The following is a 26,085-nucleotide window of genomic DNA, read 5'->3' as shown; positions in this document are numbered from 1 at the left end:
CCCCCAGTGTATTAATTATTGCAAAGAAAAAGCAAAATATGCATTTGTTTTGTAAACTAAATTTAGTAAAGCATTAAAAAATTGCATTTTGAAGAGTTCCTTTTAATGTTATGGACTGGCCTATGGTTCATTTATTGTATATTTTTCAAACCTTTATTGGGAAGCAAAAGGCTTAGCTAGCCTGAATTTGTCCTTTGATAGGCAAGACAAATGGAGCAATTATATACTCATGTATTTATATTTTTAATATGTGTTTGCTTATATAGATATATATGCAGTTTGTTCATGTGTGAAAAAGCAAGCAACTGAGATGTGAAACTCAGGCCATGAGCTTCTTTTCAACAGAAACTCTATTTTTAATCCTGCACTTAGCAGATTGGCATGGAGGTCTTGTGCACTGTAGAGAGAAGGAAAATATGGTCTGTCCCCTAGCTTAGAGGGAAAAAAGTCACTGTACTTCACTGTGAATTTCTTGTTTTTCTTGTTGGAGCAGGGGGAACAGGGGAAAAAAAATAGTTATCCTCTTAAGGGTGATTCATTGGCCTGTGCCCAAAGTGGTTCAAGCAACACCGTCCTTTCCCCAAAGGGGTCTTAATGGTACAGTCCAATCAATAAATTCCTAGAGCCTGCAGGGACCCGCTGTCCCCAGCATCCTCCCTCTTAGAACAGTGTTTGTGACTACAGGACTGTGAGTGCTGCAGCGTGGGTGCTTCCTGTCCATCCTTATGCTGCTCTCTGCTGTCTTTGTGGACAGAAAATCCATCACGTTGGGTTTGGGTTTGACATGCATCCTGCTTCTGAGGGAAATGATGGGCAAAAAAATCAGGGAATTTGTTAGCCTTGTTGATTGAAGGAAAATTCAAAAGCAGATGGGAGTGCATCCTGTGAAATCTCAGACCTACTGCAACAAAGCATGATGGCCTCATGTTGGCAATGCAGGATTCTCTGTGCTCCTTGAGCATATGGCAGGGAAGTGGAGTTTGTTTTGGATAACAAGATATAAGTTGGATTGAATGAACATGAGTACTTGCAGCTTTCAGGAAAGTTCTGCTGGAAATATGAGAAAGTACTGCATACACTAAAGAAATACATCTATTTTTCATGAATTGAATGACTTTTTGGCCTTTAAACTAGTGCAGATATATTTATGAGCTCTCATTTTAACATTATTTATTTTTTGTTATCCTGGATGACGTGTGTAGAACTGCAGAACATTTACTTAACATGCTAACTGTGTTTGTTCAGAATTATTTACTGAGTGATACACTTCCTGTGGGACAGGGAATAGTGGTATGATCAACTTATCCAAACCTGGGACAGGTAATTAATTGTGCTAGACAGCAGCGTGAGTAAGAGCACTGTGTATACCAATTAATTATGTTGTGTCTCTGGTGGAAGTGATGACAGAAAATGGCAAACCAGTAGATTCAGTAATCCACACAGAGTATTTTGACATGGCAGAGTTGTTCCTGGTGCTGTAGTAAGCTCTGGCATAGGGACAGAGCCAATTTAATGGACAAAGCAGATAGATAGATACATTTACAGTTGTCTGAGTATGCAAAGTGATTTTAGTTTGAATTTGCAACAAGAAAACCTGATCTGTATGTTTTGGGTGATTTCTTTTGTTGACATCTTACAGCTTGGGTTTTCTTACAGTTCATGTCCTGAGCAAGACACAGATGACTAAGAGGAAAAAACCTCTTACTTTTAAATCTTTAGCATGGCACTGTTTTCTACTTCATAAAATAGTAACTTCCTGCAAGAAGTCCAAAGGCCCAGGCATTTCTTTAAGCCCTTCTCTGAATTTTGAAAGCTGTACTCAGCTTCCTGGGGGAAGTAACTTATCCTTTTGTATGAGTTTATGAGGTCTAACTCTTAAGATAATCACAACTAACAAATATCTGTGTTCTGTGTATTACATATCCAATACTTGCTGCAAACGATTTTTAATCTCTGTCAAATGATTAAACATCTCTCAGAAATAATGCAGGGTGGATGCTGATGTCTTCAGTGTGGCTTGATTACCCTCATGCTTCAGTAGATGGCCCTGGAAATCTGCTGGGGTTCTCTGTGCAGTGAATCACTGATTCATTCTAAGATTGGTAGCTTGTTTGGGGTTTTTTTTTTCAGAATAATTTTGAGTAATAAATAAATTGGAGGAAACTACAATCTCCTCTAAAACGTTGTGCAGCATTCTCTAAGGTGACAGGCTAAATATCTTGAGATAGTTATGTAGGTGAATGATTCTAACCCAATGACTAGGTAGTGATACATTTGATTTCTGGGTCAAATAGTAATATATATGCCGAGTGAGCAGGCAGGATCTGTCTGCATACTCTTTTCCTGTGTGTGTATGTTTGTTTACAATATGTCTGTCTAATAAATTTATATCCCTGGAAGGGCTGCACCCAAATTGGATGAGACAGGATTATGTGACCTGTGTGACCAGATGTTTCCCACTACTATACTGTGAGGTGGTGAAGAGCTGGAGAGTTTGTTTTGGAGTCAAATGAAGAGTCAGATGGCCCCATGACCTAGGAAAGTGCAACTTTCTAGGGAGAATGCTAATCCTGTTGCATGTCACTTGAAGACATTCCTGTGAAAAGTCAGTGGCAGTCAGCAGTATGTTCTGGGCAAAAAGAAATGTAAAAATATATTTCAGAAATAACATGTTTTATCAGTTTGCTGTTTAAATCATGTTCTGCACTATCTGACAGAGATGTGAGTTTTAAAATATCTTACTGTTACCAAATCTGCATATTTGATTCTGAGAAATAATTTTAACCGAAAAGTTTTGTCCATCACATGTTATAGATCTCCTTCTTCGCTCCAATTTTGGAAAAGCAAATCTGTCCATTTAAAGGACTGATTATCCCTAAGTGCAGTAGATTGAAATGTGGTTAAGTATCTTGCTGAGGTAAGCTCACACTTACTCATCAGTGGGTAGGAGTCCCCCTACCATTTTTGTTAATACCAGGTCAGAACAGGAAGACTGAGAACACTGATCTGCAGTTACCCATCACATCTGCTTCGTATTAGAGTTTCTAGGCACTAAGTTCAGAAACAGAGTGTTAATCTACTGGTTGCTTCAAGTAAATGATGTGGTGATTTCACCCCCTTGTCCCTTGATCTTGAATCTCCACCTGCAAAACTCCAGTCCTTGTAGGCACTTTCTAATACTGCAGTTCCCATTCATCTTTCTTTGTCAGCATATTTGGGAGGAGGCTGGAGGGCAATAGAAAAAGAACATCCTCTTTTTAGACAAAAATAACTTTTATTCTTAAGAGGTTTTAGGGTTTCACTTTGAACTGCTACTGCTGAGTGGATTTCCCCCCCTCCCCTTTTTAAATTTTTTTTTTCCTTTTTCTTTTCTATACAGCTCTTTTTGTTTGGAAAGGAAAATCCTGGAAAGTGGCTGATTTGGTCATTCATCTCCCTGGCAAACTGAACTAGATTGTTTCTTTCTGCTTCACACTCTGCTTATTGGTCGAGTTTCCTGTAGTGTATGTTTGGTGAGATTTGCAGATGGATGGATTAGCCCTGTTACATGGCAGGCAGTGGAACGGATGCTCTGCCTCTTTGCCAGAGGGAAATGCTTAGTTCTGCTTTGGCTTAAAGAAAGCAGAATTTGAAGCAATGTATTTTCCTTCTTTTTTTCATCAGGGTCTGCAGCACCAGTTTAATTTATTGCTATGATTTATAACCTTATGTTATTATTTTGCCTTTAAGGTGCTCTGCTCATCCAGAGTATGATTTGCAGATCAGATGGAGCTCATCTAAGTTACTTTAATTCCTGGGATTTGTACTTTGTGCTTGAGGAGTAGAATGACATTACCAGAGGTTTAGGTATTTTTTGTCTTTTAATTTTTATTATTCTTTTTAAACATTGTGTTAAACTGGGCTGAAATTAAAGAACTGATGGAGAATTAGATGGTATGCAGAACAGTGAAAGGATTTTGGTTTTGAACAGAACCTCCATCAGCAAACTTGGTTAAGTGGAAGTTCAACTTTTATTAATTTTTTCTAAAGTACTCTCATGTAATTCTTGCTTTCAGATGCTACAAATTGTGTAGGATCATGTATCTCAGCAAAATTGGGTAGATCTGGGCTGGTTCCTGCTTTCAGAAATGCAGAACAGAATACCTTAGTGAGAAAGTGCTCATCTGTTCTGTGGTAATTTAGATGCTTAATGCCCAGCCATATACTAAGTAGTGCATCTTAACTTATGGTCTTTGAGTTCCCCAGCTTGCATTCAGTGGGATCCTGGATCCTGATTAATTCTCAGGAGTCCTCTCTGATTTTGACAGATTTGAGACAGAGTCACTGGACTGAGATGCTTCACTGCAGGGACCTCATTCCTTCTATGAGGTCAGATGCTGTTGAGGTCAGTGGAGACAACTTGTACTAATTCTTAAGGGTCTTTGAATATCACAGCTCAGACTAAAGAAGTGGTTTAATGGAGAGAAATCCTACCTGAAAGAGCTTTTGGCCCCAAAACCCTGAGCTCAGTAATATGCTTTGGGGATGGTCAGGAAGCCAGTTTATGAATGACTGCTTGAGAGCTTCATGGCACCTCAGACTTGAGTCAGTTGGTATAGACAGTTAAGGTATTTAATTTAGTTAACACAAAGTGTCTACATTAAAGAGACAGTCTGGCTATTTTACAGAGATCTAAAATTGGAGGAATAGATGAGTTGGGTGCTCAGAAGCCAGAGAGTCTTTCCCCAAAATGAAGACCTTTGATGATGATGCAAGGATATTGCATGCACATCATTATTAGTGTTGTAAATGGAACTAATTTGATATGAAAATCCCTGGGAGAAAATATGGAAACCCATGATACTGTAGATAATCTTTTAATAGGTTTAATGCTCTTCTTCTGCAAACTTGCTTAAACCTGACTAAACTGATGACAGTTATTCTTGCTTTACAGTGGTGTAATTCATAGCATGTTTTAGCCCTGACTGCCTCATGTTTGATTGCAACTCCGATGAAAAGCATGCTAAGCTGCTGAGGGGTAAATGGCCTTTAGAGCTCTGTTTGCAAGTTGGTTGAGATGGGATGTGTGTGTAACCATGGAACCTCCTTCAGGAGCTCAGAAATAATGAAATCTTGTTGTTTAATTTGGTGAGAACTGAATTAGTGTGATGTGTGGCTCTCATTAAACTGGAATGAGCCTGTGTGTAGCAGTGTAATTTTTTTTCATAATCTGATATTTATGATTTGCATAATCTTTTTTGTGTGTCCATGTACTCCATATCTTTCACAGAAAACTTAGAGCTTGACTGTCTGGTAAAGGGATCCCAATTATTAACTGGTGAAGCCTCCTTGCTCTGTAGACTGAAACATACTTCCCTGGGATTTTTACTAAAAAATAAGATGAAAATTCATCTGTAGAGTGAGCAGTAGGAAGCACAGGTCTAAAGGTGGGTTTCCCATTCTGCAAGGGAATGGAATCTCTGCACTTTTTAGCCCCTTGGCTTTCTCAGTTGAATAAAATCTTTAGCATCCTTTCCTTCCACTCAGGAGATGAGTTCCCAGTTTGTCAAGCAGGGCAGTGGTACTGTCAGTGTTCTCAATTGCTTGCAAAGGGTGCTTGTAGTCCCCTCTCATTTTGTACTGATTTCACTCATAAGTAGTTCCAGTCATCTCAGATGTCCTTCTTCACGTTCACATGCTTTTAACCAAGATCAGATTATGTATTTTTTTTGGTCACGTCCATTTTGGTTATTGACTTGAATGCATTTGTTTTACTTATGTCAGTGTGCCAGACAATTGTGTAGGTTCAATCCATAGCTGAAACTTCTGATGTGGTATTTGGAAAGGAATTGTTTGCTGGTTTCCTATTAGGATGGGGAAGGACTTTGTGTTTTCCTAATATGATGGTAAAGGACAAACGAGGAGAAGATTTGCTGTCACAATGAGTTGAACAGTGTGGTTGTGGTTTATGTAACTTGGAAACTCAGAGCTTCATCTGAAGGATAAAGGAAGAGGACAAATTTCTGTCTCATGGTGAAACATGCTCATCCCTGCTAGCCAGCACAGACTAACTGCCTTTTTATGAAATACACATTTATTTTTAGCAACTTTGAAAAAAAAATCACTAAAGCAAGCAATTAGTCAATTTAAGCACTTCCAAATGGCCTGGGTGTGCTCAGACCTGACTTAGGCATGTTTAATCTACCTGGATATCTCTGATTTTGAAAGGAGAGTAACTTGGTTAAGTGAAGGTATGAGTTTTGCAAGAAGAGATCTGTATGCTTGCTCAATTTGCTGACTCACTCCAGTATTAAGGGGCACAGTGCATTCTGCAGGGTGTGATGTGTTATATAAAGACTGAAATGTGAATTTGGGGTGGGCATTTTACAAGTGCTGGCTAGTCAGTGAGAATTATGGGCTCTGTACATCTGCTGCTGTAAAATAGCTAAAAATAGCATGTCCAGCAAATTGTCTTGCCTGTTCAGTTCTAAGGAGGAAGAAAAGGAGCCTTTACAAAAACACCTTAGAAGTACTTACTCCATTTTCCCAGCCTGTGCACATTATCCATCAGTATTTCTGTGTGACAGGTTAATATTGCCAATGGAGAAAATGGCACAGAAAACTGAGGCCCAGGTTCAAAATGACCTTGAGGGGTATTGAGGTCCATGTTGATTGGTGCAGTTCAGTGCCTGATTCCATGGGACTATTTCCATAAGGTTGGGAATGTAGAGCTTTTGAGTTCCTGCCTTGTGACTTAACAGGATAAAAATCCCTGTTTGTTATAAGCCATGGTCCAGAAAAAATGCCTTCTGTTTTTTGACACCAGAACAAGATATGCAACAGACATCTTCCTCAGCCATATTGCAGAAGAAATGGTGTCACATTCATGAAGAGGCTATGAAGAGACATAGCTGCCAACTCTCCTTCTTCTGTTCTTGTACCTTAGTTGTGCCTGCAGTTGTGCCACAGTGCCTGCACCTTTTGGAGATGTCCTTTTTGGTCCTTTTTGGAGATGTGCTGCACTTGCTGCTGTGCAGATTGTACAGATCTGTTGTCCTGCTGCTAAAGCCCCTGTGCTCACAGTAGATGAAAAGAACAAAGGAAATAATGTTTCCCCATGTCACTGCTGGGGAATTAAGGCTTGGAAAAAACAAAAAGATTGATCTTTTTTTTCATCAGGGAGTTCCTAACAGAGAAAGGAATTGAATTTGGACATTCTTGAGCTCTACATGTAGCATGTACGTGTCAATGTGGAGAAGCTGGCATTGTGGTTATGGGAAGTGACCTCTTCCCCTGCAGGCTGTACAGTTCTTCTGTGTGCTGGGTTAGGGTACAGACCAGAGTTAGTTAAGCCCTTTATTTCCCTCCTGGATCAGTTTTCTGAGCTGGTTTACTACATAGGTAAGAAAGCACTTGCAGGTGACATGAGAAGGTTGAACTGCTGCATGTAGCAGTAGTGTTAGCTTCTGTGATTTAAAGTGAATGTCAAAATACGTTGCATAACCCTGACTAAAGTTTGGGTTGCTAAACTGTTTTTTCTTTGTTTTAGTACATCTTTTATGTACTGAAGTACCCATCCTCCATGGAAAAAAGCACCTGATGTTAGTAAGATTCTCTGACATTTTTGCTGCAGCTGAGGATCTACCTAGCTAATCCTGCTGGCAGAGAGCAGGGATGCATAGAGAAATCTTTACTTTTCTGCCTGCCACTTGCCATCTCCCATGTTCTGAAGGTGCTTCCATTCCCTATGTGATAATTTACAGAGAACTCAGCAGTGGAAAAATCTCTTTAAATTTGATACAGTAGTGGTTTTGAAATGATTCCCTGAAGCTTAGTAGCTTCATTTCAAAAACAAACAAACCTCTCATAAATACCTACAGGAAAAACAATGAAAACTCCTGATCACAGGAGATGCCTCTATGCATTCAAAATCTTTGCCTTGCTTTCCTGTCAGGCTTCATTTCCACCAAGGGATCTCTTTCCTAAAGGCCAGCAGGACTGCTGTGACGTAGGAGGAGATAAATATATATGGCAAAGAATGTGAAGGGGAAAAACCCTGCCTTGACATTGACATAGATAATTGAGTCATTGGGGTGTTATTGTAAAAGATGAATGCTTCTTGGAACAGGTGTCACATGGCATTCTGGTTTTGGGAACACCAGAGGTACCCTCTGGCAACATTTACACTTGCCATTTTGCCCCTTTCAGTTAATACTTCTAATTCCTTTGCTGAAAATGTTCAGCAAATCTAGAATAGATTTCTTTTAAGAAAAACAGTTCTGGATACATAGCAGTATATATCATCAGGTCACTGTGGTAGAGGTCATTGGCAGGTGGGGTCCTTCAAGGCATTGCTATTTATTACAAGAAAACCATTCATATTCATATGTGCTTGTGTTGCCAGAATTTAACCTTATGTCTAGACTCTGCTACGTGTACTCAGGTACTTTATCCAACAGTTGAAATGGAAATCCAGAATTCCTATATTTATTTTTAAAAACTTTTTTTTTTTTTCTGCTTTGCATCTAATATGCACAAAACTGCAGATAGAAATGTTTGGTGTTCTGTGTGTGCCATTCATTAAGACACAGTATTGTATATTAGTAATTACAGTCATTAATTATAGAGGAGAACTGGATTATGGCTTTGGGTGCCCTCATTAGGAGGGGACAATGTATAAGGGGTCCTAGGAGGCTTTGTTAATTGAAGAAGACTTGTTTCATAGCATCTTCCTCTCCTGTTTCACCAGGAGGTGTTGATTTACTAATGCTTATACAAAGACCAAATGAGACACTGCTGCTGTAGGTTATCACTGCTGCTTGGTGAGAGAAGTGAATGTCATTAAGCTTTCTTGGTTCCTTTTCAGCCTTTCCCCATCTTTTGCCCTCTTTGTCCCAGGTTAACTTTTGGTTTCCTGGATTTGGTTTGGGTAGTCTGTGTGTGAATTCACCTTTGGTTGTGCCTCCTGTGATGCTTCATCAAAGACTTTCTTGCAAGACCCAGTATTCACAGAGGGCTTCTCCTGAAGCATACCATATATATACCATATAGCAGCTATTGACCATTTTCCAAGTTTCTTTAGCAACCCAACCATATGCACATGCACAGGCACCTGTAATTCTGGACAGATATGGCAGGTGCATTACCTTGCAACTAGCAGGCCTTTGCACTTTAGAAAACTCAAATAACTCTTCTGTATCTTTAAAAAAAGTAACCACAGGCCCTCTGAAACTCTTGAATTTCTCTGTGCATGCAGCTAATTATTTTTAGATGGAAGCAGCACCTTTGAAGCATGTCCATGGAATACATAATTAAAGTATCTTGTGTTCGATCATACACTTGAACAGATAATTGAAAATCACATTGTGTCTACATAATGAGACAAATAATATATGCATTTGTGCACTGATGAAATTACTCGTCCCTTAGTCCTTTCCCCTTTAATTGCTACGATGGCAACTGGCAGAAGAGGACCACGTGCTGGGCTGTCCTTGATCAGGAAATCTTACAGGCACAGAGTTACTGTTAGGGACTCCCATGAGTTCAGATAAAAGAGGATCTGAAGGATGTGACTGCTGTTTCCAAGAATTTCCATGCGTATGTGTAAGTTGGATGGAACATTTTGGGTTTCCTGCTGTCTAGGAAGTCAGTGGCCAGCACAATGTCTGCCTGGGCTTTATAAATGAGAAGAGCACATGGATTTATGGTGAGGAGTGGCTGGAATGGTTTTGGCCTGTGTGTGCCTGTAGCATCCTGCTAGTTGAGACCCTCTGTGATACCCACTTGGCTCTGCCAGAGCAGAGGGGCCCTGTACAGCAAGTTAAAGTCTCAGGTTTGCCAAGCTCCAAATAGCACTCAGGAGTCTTGCAAGCAGTGAGTTGTCCTATGTCAGTCTCCTGGGGATCTGGTGACTCAAGAAGTATTAATGGCAAGGAATATTTCCCTCTTAGCCACATGCTTTGTGTGGGGTTTATTGCTTCAGTATCAGACTTGATCTCTGTGGTAGGGGGAATAAGGTGCTATGTTTGATCATCATGGCACAAATGTGTTTCTTGTAAGGTAAGAAGACAGGAAGGATTCTTCTGCCCTCCTCTCCACCATGTGTTGTATATTTGTGGAAGACAGGAATATCCTGGTCAGGAACATAATTGGTTTGTTTTATCATTTGTGCTGCAGCTCACAGATATAGGGAGAGACAAGATTTATTGTGTTATGCTCTACAGTTATTTGCAGGAAGGTTGCTAGAAAATCAATTAAAGGATAAGAAAATTAATTTAAGGATAAACATACATGAGGAGATTTTCCAGGCTGGTCCTTCCCTCTTCAATGCACTGGAAGCCCAAGGGAATGTCACCTCTTCCTCTGAAGATCCAGAGCTGGATCAGGCTCAACTACAGTGGAACTTGAGTCTCATTTTTATAACAATGACTTGCATGGCCTCCCTCTCATCACAGCAAGAACAGCTTTCCAGCTTGCTGGGTCATTTATTTGATGTAGAATTGCTTGGAAAGAGCTAGTTATTTCAGGTTAGCATTTCCACATACATATGTTCATGTGTATGTTCCTTATGTGAAATAAATAAAGTAATTTTTCTCTGTCTACAGTCACATAACCAAGCACAGCTTTCCTCTCTAGCTCTTGTACTTCCTGACATCTAAAAAAATGGCATAGTACATTAGTCCTAGGAAGACAAAGACAAGTAAGGAAGTCTGCTGATGCTGCTGTCTGCATTTAAAATCATGCTACATGTCCAGGGATTTAGGGTGCATTTTCTCAGGGGGTTTCTATGACCTGAGTTCTCTGCTGTTTACCTTTCACATTCACAGTTTTTAATTACAATGCCAGTTTGGGGGAAGGTTATAGCTGCTTCAACTGGGTTCAGACCTTGGTTTGCAAAATTATATTCTGCTGCTACTAGCACTTGATGGAGATCTGCTTTCCAAAACAAAAGCAAAGAAGAAAAGTGAAGCAGCAGACCTTGCAAGAGGTAGAATATTGTCTGTGTGATGAAAGCTTTTTTATTAGGTTGTGGTCTGTAATGGGAAAGAAAAAGCAATTAAACAATGCTGAGGATTAGCAGAGGGGGAGCAGATGCACCCACTGAGCTGTGAGGGGAGGTATGCAAAGCCGTATGGTGCAGATGGGAGATGATTGTCCTGTGCATCCCGCATGTGCCGGGCTGTCCCCGCTCCTCTCAGCGCTGCCCCGGCCCCGCACACGCTGCCCAGTGAGCGGCTGCGGCCCGGGCTGGGGCGGGCGTTCGGCTGACCCGGAGGAGCAGAGAACCGGAGCTGCTGCCGCCGGTACCCTCATGGTACGGGCACCAGGTGTTTATCACCTCCCCAACGCAGTTTGTCTACCTGCTTTGCCCTTTCCATTTGAACTGCTTGGGCTGATGGTGCTGCCTGGCATTGTGCTACAGACCCCTCCTTTTCCTAGAGCAGAGGGAATAAAATGACAGGGGAGAGGAGAGAGATTTTACTTCATGGGTTGTTTTTTTTTTTTCTGTTCTTCTGTGATTGCTTCCAGAAATCATAGCATCAGGGGATCATCATGCTTGGTAAGGGCCTTCAAGATCATTAAGTCCAACCCTCAGTCCTACACCACCTTAACCACTAAATCATCTCCCAGAAGGCCACATCTACCCATTTTTGAACACCCCCAGGGATGATGCCCCCACCACCTCCCTGTGCAACCTGCTTCGATGCTTCACCACTCTTTCAGTAAATAAATTTTTATTATATCTAATCTGAGCCTCCCCTGGCAAACCTGTTAACACTTGTCCTATCAGTAGTTACTGGGGAGGAGATCAGTGAGAAAATCAGCATCCTTTCTCCTATTTAAAATGCAGTGTTGCAGTGCCATTATAATTATTATTAGAGTTTTTATAGATGGATCATAAATTTGAAAGCTCTCTCACCAAATTTATACATTCACCTATAGTATAAGAAGCACCCCACATTTGCTCTCAGGTTTACTGCTGTAAGTCAGGCACAGATCTAGTGGCAGAAATTGAATTATTCTCCTTTTACACTGCTGTAGAGGGGGATGGATATGAGGTTTTTCTGGAATTCAATAAAAATTGTGGTCTGTTGGCCAATTATTTCTACTTTAGCTTATAGTTTGTAGTTGAAAATACATTAATAATGGTCTCTAGCTTTTACCTACTCCCACCAACTTCAAATGTGATTGTGGCATGTGTTGGTTTCCAGCTCTGCCACAGGGTTTCTCTGTGACCTTCTGCAAGTTACCCAATTTCCTCATGCCTAAGGTCTTTTTCTTCAGACAAAGAAATAGTATATAATTAGGCATACTCTTAGACTGCCTTAACTGTTTGAATCATAGCTATGTACCTGAAGGCAGACCCTAGCATCTGCTATGTGTCTGGGTGGTGTTTATCACTGTAGTCCTGCTCTCGAGTTGAGACTTCCACTATAAACAGCAATTATAATTCTATAGGGCTCTCATCTGCATAACTACTCCTGTGTTCTGTTATGTTGGTTTTCTTCACCTTTGAAATAATTTTCTCTGTAGTCCTGAGAATAACTGGAGAAAAACATTCTTTTCTGTAGCATCCTATTCTTAATGTGTTGAATGTGTTACAAGTTGGGATTTCTCAGTAGCAGCCTGGATATAACCTCATGCTTTGTCTGCTTATATGTGGGCAGGAGGGAGTGCAGACTCCTGTGTAGGTGTGGATATTCCTGTCCCTGTGCTTTGTTTCTGATTCCCCTCTAGCTCCATCACAATGTAGAGAGTTCACCAACTTTGAAAGATTAACTTCTGCTAAAAGGTGGAGCCCACCTCAAGTACTCCAGTGCTTCCTATAGCACCCCTGCTTCACCATCTGGAGTGGCTGAGTTCCCACATTTGACAGCAGATGAGGAAGTGCAATGCTCTAACCACAGAGTGAGGCTCCAGATGGCAGTAAGTTAAGTGCAGAATTGTTGAAGATGCTACCAAGGAGGTGGGGTTTGGCTGCAGCAGTGTGTTCTTTGCATTTTTGTTAGGTTCTGACATGGGGCTGATCTCCTAGCTGTGAAGAGACTAATTATCTAAAAAGCAGTGTTGATGAATGTATATAATTTATGTTTAAATCAAGACAATTAAAAAAATTACTTTTGTGATTTAAATCAGCAAGAGCAAAACCTTGATTTCATTTATTGATTTCATACTTATTTGTCATTTGAACATTTTGGCTATTTTCCCCAAGAAAGGTTGGTTTAGAAGCTCTTTTTCCAGATATGCTTATTTGCAAAAAAAAATCCTCTACACAAAATTGAGTACTTCTTTTCTGTGGTTTAGAAGACATTCTTTACCACTGCCCATTCACTGAAGTCAGTGGAGTTGATGGGCATTTACTTGCATCCTTTATTCCAAATTTTTGACTTTTTATGCTGTTTCCAGTACACTGCCACCAAGTGCAAGTGAACATTTCTGCTCCAGTGTCCCCTATCTGGTTGCATCTCTGATTTCTAAAGTTACCTCCTCTTCCCTGTACAGCAGTAGGTACAGAACACAGCAACATTCAGGTACAGCTGCAGAGGCAGATTCTGAGTAGTGTACACTGCAAAAGAACCTTTATATTAAACTTCTTCACTCATTTCTTAGTGGGATCTACAGTTGATGCTGTGGGCATCCTTCATATTTGACAACTTGAAAGCACACGAGATCACAGATTTGCCTTAAAGCTCTTCAATCTGACCAGAAGGGAGCACCTTTGCTGTGTCTCCGTTCTAGTTTTCTCAAGTGCAACTATGAATGTAAATCTCTGTTGAGACAAAACTTACCTGAGATGCAAACTGCTCCTTCTGTGTTTCTGTCTCCTGGAGCTTGCTGGGCTTTCTATCCAAGTGAAAGGGAATTGGTAAGGACTTTTAAAGTCATAGCTGCAAGTAAAGATGGTCCCTCAGGAAATTCAGTGCAGGTCTTTTTGCAGCTGACATTTGTGGGGCTGAATGTGCTCCAGACTCTCCTGTTGGCCAGATGCACAGTCCAGGTGTGTCTCCAGGCACTCCCACTTCTAATGGATGTAGGCACTTGGGCAGGAGGCCCTGAGCTGGCTCTCAGCAGACAAGTCCTGTGCCGCATCACATTGGGACATTACAGAGGTCACTCCAGCTCACGGTTTTCCCATCCTGGTTTTATTTGTCTAAATGACCAAACCATGCTTATTGGTTTGCAGGCTGAGTTACTGCAGTAACTCAAGAAAGTAATTGGACAAAAGAAAGACAAAAGTAACAAAAGAAAGTAATTGGACTTTCCATCTTGGAAGAAAGAAGCTTTTCTGTGTTTGTCCTTTGCCAGAGCTCTTGATTCTCTTTTAAAAGGCTTTTTTTTCCATTCTTGCTGAGAGTTTTTAAATTATTCCCTTAATAAAATTTGGATTGCAACTGCTAACCCTTAGTGTCTAAAGCACAGAGGGTCACAGACAGATGGTGTTTCTGTGAGTTACTTGTCCTGCCAGATAAATGCTATACAGCTGCTGCTGTTTCTTGTGTTCAGAAGAGACTCTTCATATCCTGCCCTCTGCACCTTGCACACAGCCTCAGTGTGTGAGTGCCCTGACCCTGCAGCACAAGTGAAGAGTAGCACAGTAGTTTATAGTATTTACAAGCTGATAGATAATAGAAAGCCAAAGAATGTGTGTGTGCAGTATTGGTAAGGACAAAGCAGTATTTGCCTGTGCTCTTTACCAGCAGTGTCCCTCAAGGCCAGGAGCTTTGCAGAAAGTGATAGGTGATTTGTCTAATGCCATTATTGCTGGGCTGTACTGCATTACCTTAGCACCTTTATCCTCTGTGTACATCAGGGCACTGAACAGACACAGCAATCTCACTTCTGTCTGAGCTTCTCCTCTGAGCATGAGCAGCTCTGAGCCAACGCTGAGCTCCTCTGTGGCAGTTGTTTGTAGACTGTGCTGTGTTGTGTTACCTCCTTGGATAGGCTGACAGGGCTACAGCTCTTCTTGGTCAGTGGGAATAATTCCAAGGAAGCCAATGGGATGATGCAGAGAATGTGCAGGGGAAACCAGGTCCTGATGTGGGGTGTTGCTCTTGAGGGATGGTATTTTTAACTTTGGCCCAGATTTTGTGACTTACAGGAAGAAGATGCTTATTGGTTTTTTGCTTGTTTCTTCTTTGGGTGATTTTTTTTTAATTGAACCTTCCTGAGTCTTCTGACACCTCATAGTAAATGTGGAGCCAAAAAATACAACGGAATAGAAAGCAATCAGAGGAAAAACCCTGGGGATGAGATTCTCTGTTGACTTCTAGAAAACTCATCCACTCTTTGCTGCTTGATTGGATCTCTGGCCTTGACCTAGTGCTTGCTGATCTTCTAGCAACCCAGACAAGGGTTGTTGCTCAGAAGATGTGGAACAGAAGCATGACACAAAGATGTGTTTTGACAGCAGAGTTTTCATGCCTCTGTCCTTTTATACTCACCAGTTCCTGCCTGAGTTTGAAATGGAGCTGTATTTCAGAATGTACTTAGCCACTCTGGTGTGAATTTCTGAATGATGAAGCTGGGTATCAGCAGGTGGTGGTAATGTGCATGCTTGTATTTATCCAACCACCCTTCTTTTGAAAGGAAATTAAATTAACCTCATTTTATTTCCTTTTTCTGTGGAAGCACAGCTGACCATGCTCTTTTGGCATTACATTGTTTCCCATAAATCTTGCTCTATATTAATGAGGTGCATGTGCCTTATTTATAACCAGGTATTGAGTGTCACCCTCTGCCTTCCTCTCCCTGTAAGGAACACAGTGAACCAACTGTAGTGAAGTTTGTAGTAAATGCAGGTGGGTCTGTGGGAACTTTATCACAGTCAGCAAGGCCAAGTGCAAGGTCTTCCACCTGAGTTAGGGCAGTCCCCAGTATCAATACAGGATGGGGGACAAAGGGATTCAAGAGCAGCCCTGTGGAAAAGGATTTGGAGGAACTGGTAGATGAAAAGCTGGTAATAAGCAAGTGTGTGCTCGCAAACCAGAAGCTCAATCGTAGCCTGGGCTGCATCATCAGATGTGCAGCCAGCAGGTTGAGGTAAGTGATTCTCCCCCTCTGCTCCACTCTGATGAAACCTTACCTGGAGTACTGCATCCAGCACTGGAGTCCTCAGCACAGGAAGGATATGATGCTGTTGAAGTGTGTCCAGAGAAGGGCCATGAAGATGATCAGAGGGATGGAACACCTCTCCTGCAAAGACAGTTTGTGAGAGTTGGGGTTGTTCAGCCTGGAGAAGGGAAGGCTCTGGGGAGACATTATTGCAGCCTTTCAGTACTTAAGGGGGATCTATAAGAAAGATAAGAAAAAGTTTTTATCAGGGCTTTTTGTGATAGGACAAGGTGTAATGGTTATTAAGAGAAAGAGAGTAGATTTAGACCAGGTATTGGGAAGTAAGTTTTTGCAGTGAGGGTGGTGAAACGCTGGAACAGGTTGCCCAGAGAGGTGGTAGAAACCCCATCCCTCACAACATTCGGGGTCAGGTTGGATGGGGCTCTGAGTAACCTCATCTAGTTGAAGATGTTCCTGCTTCTTACAGGGGGTTTGGGTGATTCCATTCCATGATTCTGTGATTCTTGATGTAGAAGTGAATAAATACTTTCAGCTCCATGCTGCAGCCCGAGCCTTTACTCTCATATTAAAGGAAATAGTTTTGAAAATGGTTTTTTGGTTTTTGTTTCATTTTGTTTCTTTTTTTAATATGCTTGTTACTGTCCATTAACACAGTAATAGTTTGTTTTTTCTGACCTTTAATTCTTTTGCTGTGACTCTCCTTTTGATGACTAAAGGCCAGTCTGTATCCTTATCTTCCCAGCAGTGACTTACAAGATCCCTCTGTAGCCAGCTGCTGAATTCTGTTAAACCTCAGGGATCATTGTTGAATTTAGTTGGTGTTGGCCAGTGGGATCCAGAGTTGCTGGAGATGAAAGAAATTAGGACATCCAGACATGCAAGGTGGCTGTAGTAACCTGGTTTCACTAGGAAGCTGCATGACATATATTTTTTAAAAATAAATAATCATGCTTCCAGACAGGAACTTGAGTCTGAAAGCGTAGTAAGAGGAGCAGTATCAGCTTAGGCTCAACAGAATTTAAATTCCAATGCACTCTTGGGAAGTCTCAGTATAATTTTGAAAAGGGCTAAGGCCATACAGAGCAGGGAAGATGAGGTATTGCTTCTGTGCTCTTCCCTGAACCCCAGCCTGATTATCCTTTTGTATGAGATAACATGATAATTACATCTGTTAAATGGAAGGATATTAACATGAAGGTCTCACTGTGTCAAAGATAATGAAGTCCTTTCAAGCTCTGTGGGATGTTCTTGACTGAGTATGGGGGACAGAACCAAATCCAAGAGGGAAATACAAGGAGACCTCAGGCACTGGGTATTCTGTTTGGGAAATGCTGACTTACCAACATAATGATGTGCTCACAGGTCTGGACTATCCACAGCATCTGTTGTCTTCTACACAGGAGAAAGGAGAGTGGAAGCTATACCAGAAAAAACTCTGCAAGTGATGGGTGAAGTGCAGGACAAATGAGTGAAACCATGGAGTGTTCTGCAGGGAACTGGGCAATAGACACAAGAAACTACAGGCAGTGGAGGTAGAGGCATGGGAGGAAATGGTAGGGGCTGTGACATGGGGAGAAAAGCAGGATGTCCATAGGTGTGGTGAGGACCTGTTGGGATGGGACTGGAGATCTTATTAGGGAACACGAGAAAGATCCAGAGCTTTGTGGACGGCAATGAAATGACATTCAGGGGGTGGATCTGAAAGCCATCAGCCCCTCTACAGAACAATTTGTCTTTGGAAAAATACCTGTAGCTGTGGAACACTGTGTGCAGTGGCTATCCCATGCGTTTCTCCCCTGGCTGTGGATGGACCCTATCTCCCATCAATTCCTGGGGAATGGGATGTGCTGCATGTGCTTGGGACTTGCTGCTCATTGCTTCCTCATAGCATGGGTGCAAATGAGGTTAATCCAAATCACTTCTCCAGTCTCAAGTATGGCATATTGACAGTCAGTGAAAATCCTGTTAGGAATCTGTCAGTGGGTGATTAGGAGAGGCCAGAGGGCAGAGTAAACTGTATCAGTCCTGAGCTGGGTAGATGAAGTGTTCTGTGCTGAGCCTAATCTTGTGAAGAGCGTGACCTTTAACTTCTGTGTAAAGGTTTTCTGTGGTAACCCCCCTTTTAAATTAAGTTCTCAATGTACATATAACCTATCTGAAACAATCTTGGCTGATGGGAGGGTCAAAAGGACTTCTTGACAGAGGGAGGGTGGAAAGGTGGGGTGAAAAAATGAGTAGAAAATGGGATTAACATGAGCTAAAAGCACATGTGAAGAGCAGTTTATCTGCTATTTCTCCTCCTTCCTGACACCTCCTCTTTTTCTGCTGCATGGTGTTCCCTCCTTGTTAATGCATCAACCCTTTTCAATAGATCATTGGACCAGGCAGGGACATTTTGGTTCATTAGCCAGATGTTATCCTAATTATAACCACATGTTTTCTAAAAGATATCTTAAGCAGGAGAGGCAGAGCTCTGTTGGCTTCCTGCCATAGCTTAAAATGGTCATCTTTGGTCATCTCCTGACAAAGGATTAATGAAGTCTGAAGGGGTACAGGAACCTCATAATTCCTCAGAAAGAGTTTTCCAAGAAGATGTACAGCTCTTGGAAAGGGGAAAGAAAAGCTTTTGGCTTGGTCAGCTTCCCAGTGGTCATCCAGAGATGTAAAATTGTTTTTTTCTTGTACATCAATAGATTTTAGTTTATCCTCTTAATCTGAAAAGAGTGAAGCCACTCTTCTCTTTCCCTCTCTTCAGGAAATGAGGGTGCTGGCCAAATGTTTTCAGATGTACATGTTGGAGGTTGAAGGCTGCACTTCTTCCATGGCAGCAATGCTTAATCTCCCCAAGTGGTTTTGTATGAGAACAAAGACTTGATCTGAAATAGGAGCTCAGCCCACTGGACATCACCAGCTGCTGAGAGATCCTAGAGGATTTCAGGAGTTTGTTAGAGTTTGGCTGACAAAATAATGGCATTTTACAAAAGCAGCACCCAGTGTGCCCATCAAGGTTTGTGTCCTGGTTCCCTGGGAGTTCCTGTTTAGACAAGTGAGGGTGTATGGTAAGATGGAAAAAGGGAGCATTTTAAAGGGACTCAACAGTCCTGTGCTTTGCTCTGCTCGGGGAGTGCAAAGGGCTTCTGAGAAGTATTGATTTATGAAATATTGTAAGAAAGAGACCAAGATAAAAATCAATAGGGGTGATGTTGGTTCTGTGTGCTTTGATCCTGCTGAGCTTGGAGGATGATCCTACCATAGTCTCTGAGGCATACAATGTAAAGCCTGCTCCTGGTGAGCTGCTGTGTATATATACAGGTCTGTCTGTGTCTCTTATTCTCTAATATCAGGCATGTGGATCCAGTCACATCTGAGCTGATGCATTGTTCTCCCCAGTCTCTGAGCTCAGGAGTGTGTCCCTATGGCTGGCCAAGCCAGCATGTATTGGACAGTGCTCATAGCTCAGGAGAATAAATCTGGGCTATAGCAATTTACTGTACAGCTACCCTGTGCTCTGAGCTGAGGCATGTGAATCCTGGCACTGATAACACCTCCTCCCATGTTCCTGCTGAGCATTTGAACTCTATTTTTAGTCCTATTGTAATTACAGTTTATTCAGTTTAGAAGCAGTTATTGCATGAGCCCTCAGAACAGCTTTTTTACACTAGAATCTCTCTGCAGAAGAGCCCATGGTCAAATTATTTCATTACCAATGTGGGTAGCTCTGTCCTCATCCTTTTACATTTCTAGACAGCCCTATACCTCCTTTGCCTGTGTACAATTATAAACTGATACTGTATAATTTACCTGTCACTTGATATAAGGCTCTGTTTATTTTAAAGGCAATCATTAGAGATAATAATTGCTATAGGAAAATAAACATCTATTCAATGAGAAGACTGAGTAATTAAGGGCAATTACTGGTTTCTATAAGTAGGATGCTCAGTAACGAAGTTCTTTCTAGTGCAGAAAGAAAAGTGTAAGATGCAGATTGTAGGAGACCAGAAATCTATATTTTAGAATTAGAAAATGAAATGGGAGCTATTAATAAGAAATTATCTAGACCTTTCATTCCAGATTGTTTTTAAGTTTTCCTAGTTTTACTATGTAAAATTTGCATAGGTTTTAGATGACTTTCCAACATTCTTTGCAAGGATTAATCACTTAATCCTTTCACAGCCCTGGCAATGTAAGGAAGTGTGTGTTATTATCCTGATTTTACAGCTATGGAAATTGTGTTGCTGTGGGCCAAATTTTGATCTGCTTTCCACTGTTGCAGATCTAAAGCAACTTCACTGCAGTCAGCAGAGTTACACTGGAACTGAATTGATTTAACCCTAATTGCAGCTACAGTGCTTGTGAAGATAACTGTAGAGAATATAGAGCAAATATATTACATTTTAAACATTGTTCTACGCTCCACTTGATTTGTATTAATGCTGTTGTTTGCTTTAAGGGTTGAATTTCTAAACTGGCATCCTTGAAGGTTTGCAGAGCTTGCAAATGCTGGTGCATGTAGCTTCCAAAAATGAGCATTCATCTGTAAATACATCTAAGACTTGCAACAATTTGTAGGGATAAATTATGTTGCTTGTATATAAAGATCATATATACAAGTCTCATGCAGAACAACAGTGTACACACTTTTTAAAAAACAGTGTAATTTGGTTTGTTCAGCCTAAAATTTTTGTTCCTACTCCTCCTTTAATCCAGATAGTTTGTTACCAGGACTAGCCTGAGCCCTGCAGTAAACCACAAGTGTTTGTGTCCTGCAGTGCCTGGATTAACATTTGCAGAGTATTCATTGACTTGAATTAATTGGCAATTAGCTAACTCGAGTTAAAAGAGGAGTGATATTTCTCTCTAGACAGTCTTTTAATTGCTCATCCAGCCAAAATAGACAATGCTGGCCAGACCAGGGCTTTCTGCTCAGATATTTTAGGAAGTTCTTTGACAATGCCCTCCGAGGTGTTATGAAGAGCAAGCAAGGAGATGTGCAGATGATCTGAAATCAGTTTTCCTATTGCAGAAATTTATCAATACTTCTAAGTGGAGCATCGGGCTGGTTTTATCTCACAAGAAAATTAAAGACCTCCATATACCATTAGAGAAATCACATGTATTAAATGTAGCAAATATACCTAATTTTTCATCCCACTCCTTGAAGTAGTTATTGGCCTTATGGTTAAAAATCAGGCTAATGAGTTACTTCTGTTAAACATTTCTGAAAGACTGTGGGACCATACTTCATTAACTCTGAGTAACAATTTATGTATTTAAACAACAATGCTGTTTTACTCTTTTAGTCTCTCTCCCTCTCAATGACTATTTGTTTCAGAAAAGTGTCTTTGACAGACTCCAAGTTTGCATTGGATTGAAAATCAGTTCTCTCTTGTTCTCAGAATGTTTCTTTCTCTAATGAAGAGCTGTAATAATGGGATCATTAGCAAGGTGTTACTATCCATAGTGATGTTCCCTCATGCTGCTATTTACACGGCTGCAAAGCAGATACAAAATAGCACCACCTCCAAACACTTGGTGTTTTATTCAGTCTGTGGTAAAAGAAATTGCTCCACAAAATCAAGGCAAAAGTAAATCAGCCTTTTCTGAAATCGTGTCCTTGGCTGAGAAGTCATGGAGGTGGCTGCCAGGTACAATGAAGGCCATGAGGATGGCTTTCAGCAGTCAGGGATTCACAGTGGATATAGTGTCTCAGCTGGAGGAAAGCTTTTACTTCTTCATCCCCACAGTACATTCTTCTTGGGCAGAACACACAATTTCTCTCTGTGCTGCCTCAGAATGGGTTGTCCCTCTGCCCAGCTCATCTACATCCGTCCCTTGCTCATCACATAAGCTCCTGTCTTTTTAGGAAGTACCTGCATGTCTTCCAGCAGCTGCAGGGAGGGTGTTTGCCAGCAGCATGGCAGTGTCAGACCCATGCACTTCCCTGTGCTCTTTCTTCCTTGACTGGCACCTTTCTTTCCCTGGCATCATGTTGGCTTCTCATTGTTTTCAACTCGTGGCTTTTAATTATAAATGAAAAGATGATGATATCTTACACATCCTCTTGCTTTTCAGCAGCCTTATGTTTTCTTCTTTTCTCCCCAGCCTGAAGTAATGATAGTGCTGGTTCTGGGATCAAAAGCAGTCCAATGGTTACAGCTGGCCTCTTTGAAAGCCCCACATCTCACTGCCTGAGAGCCCCCAGGAACCACCTATGGATGGAAATTTGAAGTGTGCCTGGAAGAATGAGTGTGTGGGGATGGTTGGGAGGAATCTTGAAGTGCATGATTCCCACAGCATGTGAAATTTTCTGTCAGGACAGCCCAAAATTAACTTCAACAATCATGAAGATTATTTGCCTGCATTTCAGGGGTTAATTACTCACGAAGCTGACAAGTTCAAACTATTTGTGGCCTGGCAGACATAACTTTAAGCCAAGTTAGTGCAGAATATCCTGTTAGTGGCATCCTTGTTTGTTTTCCTTTGGCGACCACATAGGTACCCATGCTGGCCTGAATGTATAGATAAGCTTTACAAGTAGTCCCATAACATCAGCACATTTGTATTGGAGGTTTGTTACAGATTCAAGGTGCTCAGTAACAGCTGTGTATAAAGGAGAGGAAAAAGTGGAAGATCCACAGCCTTTTTTAGAACCCTGTAAACACACCCTGCATATTTGTTTCTATGTGGGCATTTGTGCCACTTCCATTTCACAGATAGCTCAGCAGCTTACTCACATGGTTGCCTCTCATTCACTCTGAGGGTATGTCATTATACATCTTGAATGATTTGTGTTCTTTGTGTCAGTAAATGGGCTTCCTAAATATCAGAAGCCCACAGGAATTCCAATCCCCATGTAAGTCATCTCTGAGTAGTTCTACACTAGGCTGGAATTACAGGACAGGAACAGAAGTCCTGAATACATCCGCTTCCTGCTCAATGAGGACTTCATGAGCCTTATCTTCCAGATGGACTTAGTAAGAGGGGCTTTTTGTTTGTTTTTTGTGTTTTGTTGTTTTGTTTTGGTTTTTTTGTTAGGCTGGCATGCAGATATCAAAAGGAAGTTGCTAGGGGAGAGGGAAGGAATTAACACAGAGCCACATGGGTGTGTGTGGGGAGGTGGTTATCCTAAAATAACATTCAGTGAATTTACAGTACAAAGTGGTGTCTTGAGCTGTCAAGAGGGCTCTCTTAAAGCTCTGTCTCCACAAAACATGCAGCAGCAACAGTGCATTTTTTTTCTGTGATCTTTAAAATGCAAATCAGGAGAAGAGGAAAAATGTATTAAATCTCCTGTGTTTTCTCATTCTGTCCTCTGGTACAGTGGCATAAATCTTGGGGCCAATGAAATTAATTCAACATAAAACCAGTATGATTCACTATCAGTGTGATTATTGCAAGGTGTGCCTTTTATTCTAAAAATTGATTAACTTTTTAATCTGATTAAACAGAATGGTTTAATTGTAATTTTTGAGTTTCTGGTTAGTAGCTGGAAGGACAGAAGATGCTGTGAAGGTTGCCTGTACAGCATAGTGATGTCTGTCCCAAAAGTTCATGGGTAAAATCCCTTTTATGAATCACTGACAGGGTGCTTCAGGGAGGAAGAAGATTTTACAGATCAGCTGAGTTTAGTGGGACAGATGTCTTAATTTGGAATCAAAAAAACATTAAAAATGTTAAAATCATTTGGAATCAAAGCCTGAAGTGTGAGATACCAGAAGCCTTTGTATATTTTGGGGGGTGAAGGACCAATTTCAGAGAGCATTTGTTTGTCACCTTTATTGACCTCTCAAAATAATTGGTCTGCAGCATGGCAGGGTACAGCACTGAACCACAGATCCACTATGAAGGACAGCCAGAAGTTCTGCCAAGATTCAAAAGTGTAACTAAGAAACGTGTAGAGAGTGCTGTGGTCATTCTGTGGGAGTGATGTAGAGCTGTGGTTTGTGCTGGAAGCAGGAAGGAAGCAATCAGTGCAGAACTGTTCTCATGTTCAACAAAGTGGGACCAAGAAGTCACTGTCCAAACACAGAACAAAGCCAAAGAGAAGAAGTATGAGTAAAGCTGCAGCTGCTATGAACAGTCAGTGCTATGGGTGATGTTATAAATTTATTGAATAGCAAAACCACAGACATAAGAGTGAGGATTTGCAGGACACCACAGCATGTTCCCCCAGCTGTGCTTCTCGGCTGCTTCAAGCAGAGAACAGACTAATGCCATGCACAGCTTCAAATGGATTTGTCAGTGTGCAGCATTCTTAATTTTTGACTTGTTTATGTCATGGCTGAAAGTAACAATGTCAGCATTCAACCAGATGAGACTGAGAAATGATGTGGTTTGAAGCATCCAGAAAATTTGAGCATGCCATAAAAGAGATGTGACTGGAAACAAGTCAGGAGTTTATTTCTCAGTGTAACACCCAGTGATTAATAGTTAGAAATTTATGATTAACTGTGTAGCAAAAAAAGGTAGACAAGTACCTGCAGGAGATTGCTGGAATACCAGGTGAAACTCCAGTTCATTTCACCAGGGATGGTTGCAGCCTGTAACTTCATCCAGTAAAAGGAAGCCTGAAGTCCTGGGTTCATTGCTTCCCTGGACTGCAGATCTGTTGTGTTCAATTTGCAGATGAAGCAACATGTTTGGCTTTGTGGTTTGTGTCAGGAGGGGTCATGATCTTATCTGCAGCCCAACTTAGGAGCTGCCAGCTGAGATGGACTTTTTCTTACTGGGTGATGTCATTGCTCATAAGCATTCTGTGAATCCCAGCAGGTCTCAGTGACACCAGGGAGGTGCCATTTCTTCTTGTTTAGTTAGGACTGAATTAAATTAAATGGCAATTTGGCATAATTTGTGTGGAGTGGGATGGGCCCCATCCTCTCAGGTGTTGTGCTGCACAGAGTAAAAGCTGAAGCAAACGATCTCATGTGAACAGACCTACAAAGTACATTTTTCTGGGTACAATTTTTCTTCATGTCAATAGAGTTGAGAGCTTAGGGAACTGTCTTAACTGTGGGAGATATCTCAATGTGCTTTCTTGCAAGTCCAAATTCTGCAGATGTTTCATGGATTTTACTTACCTCTTAATTCTTGGAATTTTGTTCCATATTTTGGTGATAGTTTAGACATCCTGATGCTGTTGGGGTTATACATATCCTTTTGCCAATATAGTATTTTAACAGTGCTCAGTGATGAGCAGACAAGGATATAGTAAACAAACCCAACTAAAAGACATAGAGTGGTATCAGCAGATGTTGATGTTCCTCCATGCCACTGTGGCATTCATCACAGTGTTAACTTCCTACAGCAGGGTAAGTTAAAACAGTGAGGGAAAGCAAGATGAAGCAGCTTTTTGTTATGATCATAAAAGCTTTGGAAAGAGCTAGAAAAAATGCAGAGGTCCTGTTTACACTGCAGACACTTGACCTCCTGGTTTCATTGATTTCTGAGCTTTTGTTGAAGGCAAGCGTTGGCAAAAGCCCTTAGTTTAGTGCAGCTGAATTGGCAAAAGTCTGCTTCTTACTGGTAGAATGCACTTAGAGTGGTAAGAACTGGAAAATGCTGCTTCACCAAAAACACAGCCTTAATCTCCTGAAATACAGCAGCACTGAGGGGGTCGGTGGCTTCACCAGAGGTCACAACATGGGGCTGTGGGGTCTCCATTACTCCTTAGACCTTATCTGGCTGGAGGAGGGACTGATGGCAATCAGTTTGCTTATAAGTTTCCATCTCCTAGGGGGTGGTGTACTAATAACAAAAGTCTCAACAGCAGCTATCTCTAACCAATTCTTCCTTTCTGTTTCGCTCTGTTTCTCCTGCAGGGCTTGTGAAGTTGGGGGTTCATTGTGTCACATGTCAGAAAGTCGCCATAAAAATTGTCAACAGAGAGAAGCTCAGCGAGTCGGTGCTAATGAAGGTAATTTTCTAATGGGAGATTTTTTTTTTAAATCAAGTTCTTGGCTCTGTGTCTTCTCCTCCATGCAAAATTAATACCTTTAATTGCATACAACAAATATCCCTGTCAGTACTAGG

General features: G+C 41.2%; 1 protein-coding gene across 2 annotated transcripts in view; it reads left to right on the top strand.

Moving 5' to 3' along the window:
- The window catches only part of BRSK2 (BR serine/threonine kinase 2), a 297,765-nt gene that overhangs the window by 118,220 nt on the left and 153,460 nt on the right, over positions 1-26,085 (top strand). For both annotated transcript variants that reach the window (XM_008504684.2, XM_030451156.1), the window contains exon 2: positions 25,875-25,969. In XM_008504684.2, coding sequence (XP_008502906.1) covers positions 25,875-25,969 — 95 coding nt within the window. The remainder of the gene's footprint in view (positions 1-25,874; positions 25,970-26,085) is intronic.

This window comes from Calypte anna, chromosome 5, assembly GCF_003957555.1.
Source record: "Calypte anna isolate BGI_N300 chromosome 5, bCalAnn1_v1.p, whole genome shotgun sequence".
NCBI lineage: Eukaryota > Metazoa > Chordata > Aves > Apodiformes > Trochilidae > Calypte > Calypte anna.
This window is presented reverse-complemented; position numbering and strand designations above follow the sequence as displayed.